The sequence below is a fragment of the Nyctereutes procyonoides genome, unplaced genomic scaffold (genome assembly GCF_905146905.1).
Source record: "Nyctereutes procyonoides isolate TBG_1078 unplaced genomic scaffold, NYPRO_anot_genome, whole genome shotgun sequence".
Lineage (NCBI taxonomy): Eukaryota > Metazoa > Chordata > Mammalia > Carnivora > Canidae > Nyctereutes > Nyctereutes procyonoides.
In genome coordinates this window covers 4804326-4818157 of record NW_026575144.1, presented here as the reverse complement: position 1 = coordinate 4818157, position 13832 = coordinate 4804326, and the positions used below count along the sequence as shown (strand labels likewise).

General features: G+C 40.6%; 1 protein-coding gene across 4 annotated transcripts in view; it reads right to left on the bottom strand.

The window, feature by feature from the left end:
- Window positions 1-12763, bottom strand: part of RTKN2 (rhotekin 2) — a 78696-nt gene extending 65933 nt beyond the window's left edge. For 2 of the 4 annotated variants that reach the window (XM_055308913.1, XM_055308911.1), the window contains exons 1-2: window positions 12085-12763; window positions 6046-6242 (exon numbers count right to left, since the gene is read on the bottom strand). In XM_055308913.1, coding sequence (XP_055164888.1) covers window positions 6046-6242; window positions 12085-12558 — 671 coding nt within the window. In that variant the 5' untranslated portion in view covers window positions 12559-12763. Of the gene's footprint in view, window positions 1-6045; window positions 6243-12084 lie in introns of those variants that run through there. The other 2 variants (XM_055308912.1, XM_055308915.1) reach the window with 2 other exon arrangements.
- Between the last annotated feature and the right edge of the window lie 1069 nt (window positions 12764-13832).

Below are 13832 nucleotides of genomic sequence, written 5' to 3'. Positions count from 1 at the left end.
AGTTGTCTAGGTGGGTTTACTGTCAATAATCATATTAATACTAAAATTATGAAACTATATAATCATATTATTAAACAAATAAGGAAACAAATTACTGTTATTAGGAATTAAGATTTTCAGAACAAGAAAAAAGCTAAAAATTCAAGAAAACAAAAACCTACAAATATCAATATAAACTCATAATTTTTTTAAAAGTCTCTCCCATAGCTATGTCTACTATAAAGGTCTAAAAACAGTGATTCCCAGTAGCAATGAGCACACTCAGTGCCCAGATCTTGATTTCAAAATACCATTCACCATTAAAGGGAACCAGGACTCATTAGACAAATGGCTGATTCTAGGTGTGAGGCTCAGAAAATACAAGACAAGCCTGGGTCATCTTTTTGTGTTAGAAATTAAGGAAGTTCTTTTTTCAAAAGGTTTTTTTTTTTTTTTTTTTTTTTGGTATTTTTATTTATTTGAGGGAAAGAGTGAGAGAGTGCATGGGGGGGGGGGTGGGGGAGGCAGAAGCAAAGGGAGAAGCAGACTCCCCGCTGAGCAGCGAGCCCAAGGATGAGGACAAGGAGCTGGATCCTGGGACCCCGAGATTGTGACCTGAGTTGAAGGCAAGCGCTTCACTGGGCTGAGCCACCCAGGTGCCCAAGGAAGTTCTTAAGGACTAACAGAGGTAAGTTAAAAGAATAAAGAAGTCAGTCTGAAGGAATTTCCATCAAATTTTAGACAATTTATCGATCAAAAAGATTAATGGCTATAAATGATAATATACTGAGTAAATAACAATCCATGACTCTATGGAGAGAGAAAGGAGAGAAATACCTTTCCTTACAGAAGCTAAAAAGTGTAGAAAAAATAATAGTGTTAGATAATCACTATTTGCAAACCCCATTACAATAATAGAGGCAAGGATCATAAACAGATATAATCACTAAGTGAAAACTACTTAGACAACAGAGTACTCTCCTAGTCCCATAATGTTCCAAAGATAACTTAGAACTGCAAGGAAAAAAACATTCTACCACAAAGAAGAAATCAAGCAACTGTCATCCAAACCAAGGGATCAAACTGCAGTGTACAGTGATAGAGCCAGTTATTATCCCATCACATTCACATTGGCAGCATTGATCTTACCCAACTTCCCCTAAAGAAATTCTTGCCAAAAACATATTTAACCTGAGTCTTACAAATAAGCTTTTAGACCCAAATTCCAGGTGCAGCAAAAACAGAAAACAGGAGAAAAGTTTTCAATGATACCATAAAGAGATAATGAAATAAATAGAAAATGCAGGATTTTTTAAAAAGATTTTATTTATTTATTCATGAGACACAGTCATAGGCAGAGGGAGAAGTAGGCTCCTCGCAGGGAGCTGGATGTGGGGCTCGATCCCGCCCCAGGATCATGCCCTGAGCCAAAGGCAGACGCTCAACCACTGAGCCGCCCACACGTCCCAAAAATGCAGGATATTTTTAAAGGATATTTTTGTATAGACTCTGTTAATGGCAATAAGTCTTTATAAAAAAGTAAAATGATTAAAAGAAAACAGTCAAAATCAACCATGTACTACATGAACCTTGATGAGTTCTGGTTTGGGAAAAACAACTATAAAAGATTTTAACAGCTAGTTTAAAGTAATTCAGACTGAATATTAGATGATTACATTGGAATTACTGTTAATATTTTATATATGATAATCATATTTTGGCTCTGTAACAGGATGTTTTTAGAACCATTGAGATGTACATGCTATGTTGTCTGCAACTTATTTTCAAATGAATCAATATAAAAAATGAATGTGTGTGCATATGCATATGTGTACAAATACAAAGACGGGGGGGTAGATGAATATATATGGTAAACTATTAACTGGTCTATCTAGGTAAAGAATATACTATTCTTACAATTTTTATCATACTATTCTTAGTATTTTTTACATATGAATTTCATAATTAAAAGTTGACTAAAAAAAAGTTATAAACAAAGTTCCCTATAAACAAAGTAGGGAACAATAATTGACAATCTGTAACATGACAAGTGTAGAGGCCAACAAAAGTCAGAACCTAAGAATAGGCATGAAGGTGACAAAAAGCATGCTAGGAAGTTTAAAAAGAATTTAAATTTCTACCTCTCTCAGTTTATATTGTGACATTTGCAAACACCTTACCACAATTATCTGGCACTTCAAAGGCTGTCAGTTAACACCTATTGACTTCCTACATGAGTGAGGAGTACTCAGGCTTTTAGGTCATCAGGGTTCGTGTCCTAGCCACATAGTCACTGTGTGTTCTTTGAAACAATTATCTAATATTGCAAAATCCCATTTGCCAAGTCTTTAATAAAGAGGTTTCTACCTCTCTCAGTTTATAATGGAATATTTGTGCACACCTTAGCATATCTGGGACCTGGAAATCTGTCAGTTAATAACTCTTAACCTGCCAGCTAGCATTCTAAACTTTCCTGAATCTTGCTTCCCCCTTGTTTTTCAACTCTGGCTTCACCTTGAACTTCAACCAAATACATCTCTTCACTTCTCTTAAATAATTCATGGTCATCTTTCATCCTGAGCTTTTATTTTGCTATTTTTCTTTCTTGGAGTGAACTTTCCTCCTACTCTCCCAACCAACCTTATCCATCCTTCGTAATCTAGAAGATTCAGATCCAATTCTTTCATCAGATCTTTTTCAAGTCTACCATTTCGTTCTGACTTGATTCTTCTTTGACAAAGCCTAGATGTATTGTCTGTTTTTATTTTTTGACATTTTATAATAAAATTTTAGAGAAGGTAGACTAGAGGTAGCCAGTAGACTCATTGTTTTGTTTTGTTTTGTTTTAAGATTTTATTTATTCATTCATGAGAGACACAGAGAGAAAGAGAGGCAGAGACACAGGCAGAGGGAGAAGCAGGCTCCATGCAGGGAGCCCGACGTTGGACTCATCCGGGTCTCCAGGATCACACCCCGGGCTGCAGGTGGCGCTAAACCGCTGCACCACCGGGGCTGCCGGCCAGTAGACTCATTAAAATGCTATTTTAACTCTGATAACAATATAAAGACAAAGCATTTTTCTACCTTAAAGACTATCAAACAAAGCTAAGGAACAGGCTACTGAGTCTCTAAAGGTAAAATATTTGACTGTTAATATACAAATATTTTCATATTTTGACAAATTCTGTTCTTTGAATTTGTATACACCAACACAGTACTTAATAATCGTTCTACAAGTACTATTCAGTAAATATTTGATTGACTAATGAAATGGCATAATTTACATAACTTTCTTCTGGACACTGAAAACTACTGTAAGACTCTCCTTAATATTTAGATCATTTTTATGTAATAAGAAGTATTATAATTTCCAGTTATATTTGATCAGTGATACCAGGTTATATATGCACATAACAAAATGGAATTGTAGACAAAAGAATTCATAGAGGTTACTCAGATTCCTTTAAATAAATAATTTTATAATTAGGGGAGACAATTTTTATATGAATTATGAACAAATAGGTGTGTATAGCAGCAAAGCTATTTTCATTTAATGAGGATAATCCCTACAGTAACTGAAAATCACACACATTTCCAGTTGAGAGTCCCAGATATTTTTTCCTATCTTTTTTTATATAAACCCAATAAGGATTAAGCTTATTTGACATTTTCATAAATAGGTAACTTTAGAACTAAGTCATACTACCAAATTAAGAAAATGGTCAATTCATAATTCACTATAAATATGTAAAGAACATAAGTATGGAAAACAGATATGAATTCCTAGAGGAGTACTGCATGTAACCATGAGAGGTGATATAATAGCAAGTGTTGAGTGCCACACCGTACTTAAACCAGTGCTTCTCAAACTCTTCCACTCAAACAGTCCTCTCTTAAAAAAATGTCCTTAAAAAGGAATAGGGGAGGGCAGCCCTGGTGGCCCAGCGGTTTAGCGCTGCCTTCAGATGCCCGGGGTGTGATCCTGGAGACCCGGTATCGAGTCCCACATCGGGCTCCCTGCATGGAGCCTGCTTCTCCCTTTGCCTGTATCTCTGCTTCTCTCTCTCTGTGTGTCTGTCATGAATAAATAAATAAAATCTAAAAAAAAAAAAAAAAAAAAAAGGACTAGGGGAGAACATATATCCCTGTGAATAGAATTACCCAAATCATACCTTAGTTCCAAATTTCTCATGTTTTATCCTAAAACTTCATAGTTTTAAAAAGATCTGTCAGGGCACCTGGGTAGCTCAGTAGTGGCGTGTCTGCCTTTGGCTCAGGTCGTGATCCCGGGGTCCTGGGATCAAGTCCCACATCAGGTTCCCCGCTGGGAGTCTGCTTCTCCCTCTATGTTTCTGCCTCTCTCATAAATAAAATCTTAAAAAAAAAAAAAAAAAAAAAAGACCTGCCATATTTATCCTATGGCTTTGTATATCTCCTGACACATAGTCATGTACTTTCACTGATATGTGCAAACCAGTTTGATAGACACTGACTCAAACCACAGTGTGTCCATCTGAAAAAATATTTTCCTAAATTGTGACACAAGAGTAATTTCATTTTATAATGTCAGGGATAAATAATAATGAAAATAATTTGACATTTGTTAAATAATAATGATATAAAATGTATCAGATTAGGTTTTAAATATAATCTTAATTTTCAAAATGTAAATCTTATCTTGCCAGCCACACTGAAGGAACTCTGGCACAGAGAAAATAGCTATCCAAAAGGAGTACTGAAAATAAACAGTAGTTACTTTGTACACAAGTCTTTATTTTATCACAATCTCATCAACATTTTATTTTTACAAAAATCTTTTCGTAACCTGTGTTTTTATCGTATGTTTCAAGAATTTAGTGGGGGTAACAGCAAAATGGCCACTATCATATAAAGAGAAATTCTTCGCTAGTGCTAGAGCTTTAAACTGATCAACAATTGGTGTTGTAAGAACATTTACATTAGAAAAGAAACTAACATCTAGTCACTGAGCTGTGTCAGTTTTTAGGTTCAAGTTAAGACTTGGTATTGTAAAAAGGACAGGATATAAATTTCATATACAAATCCTAGACCTGATACCAAATGGCAGCACAGAGTAATAATCAAAAGAGCAAGGACTAAAAGGTACTTAGCAAGTCCTAAGTAACTTCTCCATAGCTTCTGTCCCTAGCCTGTGACATGTCCTTGAGTAAGTTTGCTTGCCTCTCTAGGGCTTATGTTCACCATATGAAAGGAGTGTGCATTTCAATTTCTATACCTAAGTTCCAATTACTCTCAGCTAGCACCTCTTTATTAGCATTTTTTAAGCAATTTATTTTTTAAAAAATTCACATTTCTATATACTCAGTTATCAGTCTTGGACCTTTAAAAAAAAGATTTATCATTTTATTATATATTTATTTATTTTAATGATTTTATTTATTTATTCATGAGAGACACACACACACAGAGAGTCAGAGACATAGGCAGATGGAGAAGCAGGCTCCAGGAAGGAAGCCTGATGTGGGACTCCATCCCAGGATCCCAGGATCACACCCTTGGCGAAAGGCAGATGCTCAACCACTGAGCCATCCCGGCATCCCTATTTATCTATCATTTCAGAGAGAGAGAGGGGAGCATGCAGAAGCATGGGGGGATAGGGGCAGACAGAAAGGGAGAGAATCTCAAGCAGACTCCTCAGAGCATTGAGCCCAGGCGGAGGCAGTGCTTATTCTCACAACAATGAGATCTTGATCTGAGCTGAAGAGCTCTATGAGTCAGAGGCTTAACCAACTAAGCCACCCAGAGGCCCCAGTCTTGGTCCTTTTCAAAATATTCCCTCAGTTCTTGCTTCTTAACCATTTCATTTTACCATCTAGATTACAACAAAATGGCCTAGTGAAAACTGCTGCTTTAACATATACTCTGAGTTCTACAGCCAAAATGTTATAATATCAGAGACTACTTTAGTGCATTTATTTTTTAAAAGCTTTGGTGATTTGATAGTTCACATTAAAGTCAAATTATATTGTGTTCTTAATTCAAATACTTGAGTACATTAAAAGCCATAGGAAAAACCATGCTACTAACCATCTTCCAATTTGATTTGCAATCTGTTCTTCTAATTTCTGTAACTCCAATGTGTAAGCCATTATTCGAGCATTGCATACCATGAGATTTTTAACCGCATGCAAGATCTGGTCTTTCTGAGTGCTCAGAGAAAGGAGTTTCCATATTCCTTCTCGCATTCGAATTTCTAAATCTATTTTTTCTTGAATATTGCAGTCCTTTAAAAGAGAGAGAGAGAGAAAGCATTTTTAAAAGATAGCAAAAATACAAAATTATAACATTTCTTTTTACCCCAATAGATGGAAAATGTACTAGCCATCATTTTAATGTCATAACATATTGAGAAAGTAACAAAGTTTTGAGGTATGATAGCACAAAAGATACAACTATTTGAAAATGCTCTTTGCAAAACCTGAATTTCTTGTTTTATTGGAAGTCTTTACAATCTAGTGAAGAAACAGAACAGAAATAAGTGTGAAAAACATTACATATTCTTAGCATAACTTCACGAGTTTGAATAATGTCCCCCAAATATTTGTCCTCCCAGAACCACAGAATGTGATCTTATTCAGATACAGGGTTTTGCAGAGGTAACTAGTTAAGATGAGGGGATACTGGAGTCATGAGGGCCCTAAATCCAGTGACTGTTGACCTTCTGGAAAAGCCATGTGAAGAAACAGAGAGAACTCCATGCAAAGACTGAAGCAGAGATGGGAGTCATGAGTCTACAAGCTAAGGACCACCAAGCAACCATGGGAAGCTGGAAAAAGCAAGAAGAATTCTTCCCACACTCTTTAGCAGGAATATGGATCTGTAGGTACCCTGATTTCATACTTCTGGACCCCAAATGATGAGATAATAAATTTCTACTGTCTAAAGCCACCCAGTTTTGTTAACTTGTTTTAGGACAACCTAAGGAATATAACAACTAATGTAAACAACAACACAGCACATGTATGTATTATTATATAGGTTGTATTGTGGAATGGCAAGATGTGTTTGATGACACTGAATTAACCAAGGAAAAATTTTCTACAGAAGAAGCTGGCAAAGGGACTAAGGTTTAGCAGACATGGTAAGCAATGTAAATAAAATCTCAGAAGGGTGAAAGCACTGTGCCTAGAAAATGTTAGAAGCTTTAGCTATTGGATGGAATGGATATGTAGAATGTACTTTTGGATATGTTTACTTTAGTTTTAAGAGTCACCATGAGGGACGCCTAGGTGGCTCAGCAGTTTGGGCACCTGCCTTCGGTTCAGGTCGTGATCCCGGGATCTGGGATCAAGTCCACATTGGGCTCCCTGTGAGGAGCCTGCTTCTCCCTCTGCCTGTGTCTCTGCCTCTCTCTCTGTGTGTCTCTCATGAAAAAAATAAATAAAATCTTAAAAAAAAAAAAAGTGCCAGACATTAAAAAGACAATCTTTTCAAGAAGAAAACCTAAAAGTCACAAGAGCAAGTCTATGAAAACTGCCCTAGAAGAGAAGCTGCAGTAGATGATTTAACTTGACTATCCAAATCAATCAAACGTACTATTCACATGCAGAAAAACAGATCTGGTTAATTACCTTGTGTAATTACATCATGTAATTACCATATAAAAACCATCTTTAGTAGTATAACTCAAAACTGGTATACTATATAAATGTAGTCGTTTGCAGATTTTCCTTCTTTAAACATGGCTGAACTTCAACAATTCCATTTCATCTTTTTATGACTTTGCCAGTCCCAAAGTAAATTCTTCTTTAATGTAATTAATAATTAAGAATTATCTATGTGGCCCATATGTCTATAGAAATAAACTCTGGCAGGCTGGTTAGTATTAGAGAGTGCACACAGGGAGCAACTTGAAGTCAGGATGAATAGCTTTACCCCACAACTCAAATATAAACAAATACCATCTGGTGCCATTAAATTCAATTTTGCTTTTTAAATGTTACTGTGAGGCAGCCAGATGAACCAGCACAGTGATTCTTAAAGCTGGCTGCACATTAGAATCACCTCTGGTAGGGGAAGGGCCTTATAAAACTACCTAAACTGAAGACTCATCACAAAACAATTAGACTTTCTGGAGGTGGAGCCTGAGTTTTTTGGTGTTTTTTTTCTTAAGTTCCTCTGGTGATTCAATGTATAGCCAGTGTAGAGATCCATTCCTGTAGAACTTGAAATTCCATCACAATCTGGAGAGTTGCAACAATCTTAAGGAGCCAGTAGGTGGCCACAAATACATTAAAGAATCAGTTTGGGCTTCCTGGGTTTCCATCTTATAAATGAAGATTGTCTTCTCATCCCTCACTGATAAAGACATTAAAATTATAGAGGCTTGGGAAATAGTGCAGAAATGAAATGCAAAGTTAGGGCTTGTTTATTAAGTCACCTTATCTGTGAGATTAAATATTCATTAAGGAAATGAGATCTATCTAATAGATATTAATATTAGAATTCTATCCTTTAGAGCAGAGATCAGTAAACTATAGCCCAGTCAATGCCTGTCTTTTGTAAATAAACTTGTACTGTGTGGTACAGTCATGCCCACTTGTATGATCTAAGGCTACTTTCAAACTACAATTGCAGAGGTAATTTCAACTAAGACCATGTGGTCCACAAAGCTGAAAATATTTACTCTCTGTTCTTTTACAGATATAGTTTGCTGAGCTCTAACCCAACCAAATTTACATACATATTTAACTATAACCTCATCTCCCCTATTCTACAGTGAGCAGATGTGGATCTGGGAGGGCTGACATGAGGAAGATGAACTGTTAAGTGTATGGATGCTTTCGAATGTACCGGGGTTTTAAAAAAAAAAAAAAAAAAGAGCCATGATGTTAGCCAGTTTTGTATTCTCCATGCAACTTCTTTTAGTACACATTTGTACTTCACACACAGAGAAAACCTCTCTGGTCAAGTGATGACTCCAGCCAAGAAAGTCTATATGGAATCAAAGAACTTAATTTTGGTTAGTAAGGTGTACAAAGTGCTCCTGGGGTAAGAGTTGATGTGTTAATCCACAGTGAGAACAATGATCATCTAATAAGGGCACAAATTGAGCATTTAAGGATGATGTTTACTAACCTCGGAGTGGAACAGTAGGGAGCTAAAATCTTTACTGCTCCTGCCTCAACCATAATGGCGGAGTCAAGACCGAGTAGGACTCAAGACAAAAGCATATATCCATCCCTTGTAGAAGTGTCTAAAAGCAAGTCTCCAGAAAAAGCAAAGAAAAATCTTCTTCTTGCCATTTCTTCAATTTTCTAAAGAGCTTCCTTATAAGTCAAACAGAGGCTTATGGCACGGTCCTTATCACGTAAGTATCTAAAGTCAGGCTGATAAAAATTAACAGACAGAATAAGGCTAAAAATGAAATAGGGAAAGAACTTAAAAGTGCAAATCTAGATTATACTAGGTTTGAAGACCTAGAATGGAACAAAGGAAATGCGAAGAAAATGGCCTTAGTTTTGAAATTAAGTGCCAACTTAAAAAAAAAAAAAATGTTGCACTGCCACTAAGACAACTGTAGTGATCCATATAGAAGCTATCACCCACCTAATGGATATAGGTAAACCATGTTAGCTAAGAGACCATGATGAAAAAGACTGCAAGGGTATATATAGCATACATCCTTGTAAAAGAAATGGTGTGGGGATCTCTGGGTGGCGCAGCGGTTTAGCGCCTGCCTTTGGCCCAGGGCGTGATCCTGGAGACCCGGGATCGAATCCCACGTCAGGCTCCCGGTGCATGGAGCCTGCTTCTCCCTCTGCCAGTGTCTCTGCCTCTCTCTATATATCTGTGTGACTGTCATAAATAAATAAAAATTAAAAAAAAAAAGAAATGGTGTGTTATTTTAAGAATTGGTTATGTACAGAAGAAGTCTAGAAATCATTAATAGTGGTCATTCTGGGGAATGGCATTAGAGAAATAATTCTTAAATTCATGTTTCTGTATATATTACTGAAATGAGATAATGAGACAAGGAAACTGAAGGACTCCATAAAAATCTTTTTGCTCCTTTTCCTGCTTCCATTCTTGCTAGGACCTGTACCCACACCCCACTTTACACATGGCTTATAGTGCAAATAATGCACATCCTCCCTGTACGGGAAGCAACTTATGATTTCTCTAGAACAGATAACATCTAAGGAAGAACCAGATGAAAATGTCTGGAGGAATCTACCGTATGTGTGTTCCAGACTACCAGTGCTAGACATCTTGACGCGAAGACACCCACCCCCACCCCCCTCTCCCAGCAATGACACTTTGGGTACTAATCTTTGTTCTAATCGTTTTCTGGATGCCTGAGAAGACACATACACCAGACCATCATCCTCAATAAAACTTCCAGGCCCCAAACTAAGACATATGCTCCTTTTCTTTCCAAGTCTCCTGGACATTCATCTGTATTTGCTCTCTCTGTTATCTTCAATAAACTATTTCACCTCCTGTGGGTCATGTAGGGTTTCCATCCTGTAGGAAGCCAAGAACCCTCTTGGCTGGTCCTACAAGACCCCTATGGGTCCTTGGATTTGGCCTGCTGCCCAAACATCTCAGGTGAATGGGACAAAAGATAGTAAGAAAATAGCTTTCTCTCAAGCACATTCTGAGTGTTAGGTACTATGCTAAGTATTTTAAAGAGGTTCTCAATTCCCAGCAACTTTCTGGAATAAGCATTTTACCCACTTCACAACTGTGGAATCCAAGGATTTAGAAATAGCAGGTAATGTATTCAAGGTTTTGTACAACAAGCAGAGTTGGATTTGACCTTAATCTGACTCCAAAGCATAGAATACCCTATGCTGTGTGTACTCACAGATGACTCCAAGGTTTAAGTAGTGGTTTTTTACTAGTGTTCCAACTACCTCAAGAATCTTTGGTCATATCCCTATTAGATGGCAGGTTCATTAAGATCAAAAGAAAAACAGCAAACACTAGGTTGAAACCTATTACTATTTTGTAATTTTTATCCAAGATCCAAACAGAAGGAACTCCACAACTCAACTATTTTCTTGATGCCTCAAAATCATTAAATATTACACTTTCTCACATGTAAATAATCCAGCCGTTGTGTATATTTAAATATTTATTTTCATTCCATGTAGCTTCTTTCATGACCTTATCCTCTTCTCTCTTTTGTATAATTCCTAAATATTACTGCCACAAGCAGCTAAATTTACTTGAACGACTATACAAACACCTGTGTAACACACACGAGAACCTCAACAAATTGCCAATTCACTAGAAATCAAGATTTTGTTAACAATCGAGACAGCCAAAGTACAAAAGGGACAGGACAGAAAAGAATTATCTTAGGCAGCCTGGGGGTGGGGTGGGGGGGGGCGCCCTGGGGGGGGTGGAGCTCAGCGGTTTGGTGCCCGCCTTCGGTCCAGGGCAAGATCCTGGAGTCCCAAGATCGAGTCCTGCATCAGGCTCCCTGCATGGAGCCTGCGTCTCCCTCTGCCTGTGTCTCTGCCTCTCTCTCTCTCTCTGTGTGTGTGTGTCTCTCATGAATAAATAAATAAAATCTTAAAAAAAAAAAAAGTATCTTACATCAGAATGTCTGAAATTTTTGAAAATGCCGGCAATTCAAAAACAGCATTACTAATAAAGGAGTTAGACTTCTCTGCATAACGACTCTTAATGTCTTGCTTTATTTTTCTCAGTATCATTGAAGATTTCTTAACAATTTTGTATCTACTTGAGGTCTCAAAAAAAAAAGATAATAGGTTTCTAAGCAAAGGTAATAGGCTGGAGCATATAAAATTGCTAATAGCCTACCAATTTTGACCTACAAAGCTGGCATTTTCATAGGGTCTAATCTTTCTCAGAATTAGGTAAGAGAAGGTGGAGGTTAAAATAGAAGTGAAGATCCAGCTTGATGACAGCAGTTTTAAGACTCTAAAGTCACGGTTAAGGGGCAAATGTAACATTTTAAGGACTGATTTCCCTAAGGGGGAAAAAATGTTGGTCTCCGTGAAGTAAAAGGGTCTCTAACGCACGCTTTACACGGCGAAACAGCAAACTCCCCTCTTACCCAATTCAAGAAGCGCCCACCCACCATCAAAGCACCTTTTCCTGAAGTTCCCGGGCGGCGGGTCGCTCCTCCGACCCCGCCCTCTCAAATTTCTGTGCTGAGGAGCCGCGGCTCCAGGGCTCGTGTTCCCGTCGAGCAAACCGTCTTCCCCGGGCCTCGGGCGCGCCGCTCGCGCAGGCCGGAGCCTCTATGCCCCGCCCCCCGCGTCGCCTCGGGGTTGGGGGGTCCGAGCCCCGGAGGGCGGCGGGAGCTGCGGGCAGGTGCGCCCGGACGCGCCGGCGGGCTCCACCGCTTTCCCTTCGCGCCTCCTCCGGGAGAGGTCGGGGCCGTGGCGGCTGAGGAGACCTCGGGCCCCGTGGAGCCTCGCAAGGGCGGCCTCGCGGCCCTTCCCTGTTTCCGGCCGCGGCTGAAGGCGAGACACGGGGCCTCGACCACCAGGCCAGACTCACCTGCTGGGCGGGAAGGCCCGCCAGGCGCAGCTCGGGGCCCCTCCCGCTCGGCCCCTCCATGTCCAGCGCCGCCGCCGGGGCCGCCGCCACTCCTCCGAAGGTGAGATTTGAAAAGCCCGCCGCTCGCCGGGGCCGCGGAGGACGCCAACCGCCGTCCGGGCCGTACCAAGTCGGGCCGCGGGGGGAGGGGCGCGGGGCTTCCAGCCGCAGGGCGCACGCGCGGGGGGCTCGGAGCGGGGAGCGGCGGGGGAGCGGGGAGCCGGGAGCGGCCGGCCGGCTTAAGGCAGCGACTGGGGTGTGGGCGGGCCCGCGGCCCGAGTGGGCAGGGCGGCGCGGGGAGCGCCCGACCCCGCGGGGTCTGTGCTGGTGGCGTGCGAGGCGCGTCCCCGGCGGGCGCGGAGCGCGTTCTCCCCGCGTCCCGGTGCCGGCGCCGCGCGGCCCCAGGCGGGCTGCCCCCCGCGGGCTCTCGGGCGGCTCGCGGACGCACGTGGCAGCAGGTGCCTGTGGCCCGGTCCCGGCGCGCACGGCCAGGTCGGCCGGGGTCACTCGGTCAGGCCGGCTGGTGAGATACCGTTGGCGTCTCACAGGTGTTTTCTTAGCCCCAGGAGTTGCTCTGTGATTGCAGATCCCCCACCACGCACGCCCAAGTGGTCTGTTCTTCTGGCAAAGACTTCTTTCTGAAAGTAGTCCATTCTTTTCTTGCAAAATACTTTCTCGTCGTTACTCCTTCCCCACCAAGCCACCTTGGATCATCATCCAAGGTGATGGCAGAGTGAAGTAGTCTTTTCCCAGAGCCCCATTTTTGGCTGTCCCTAAAATCCGAAACAAAGACTCCTTAAAGGCTTTTATTATTAATCATATTGGGAAGGTATGGAATCTTTAAAAACTAGAGTGCTGAAGATTTCAGGCCCTTTGTAAGGTCCTTACAATCCCGTGTCCTGGCCTATCCCGACTTATCCTTGAAAAGACAACAGGACTCCTCTCTCTCTCTCTTTTTAAAGATTATATTTATTTATTTATTTATTAATGAGAGACACAGAGAGAGAGAGAGAGAGAGGCAGAAAGGCAGAGACACAGGCAGAGGGAGAAGCAGGCTCCACGCAGGGAACCCAACATGGGACTCGATCCCGGGTCTCCAGGATCATGCCCTGGGCTGAAGGCGGCGTTAAACCGCTGAGCCACCGGGCTGCCCAGGACTCTTCTCTTGACTTCTGACATTCTTTTCTCCACAGTGCAAAATGAACCAAATCATCTCTCTCCCACCATCACCTCATAGAAGGCTTTAGGCACTTTTCCTTCCATAATTGGGTGTGTGTGTGTGTGTGTGTGTGTGT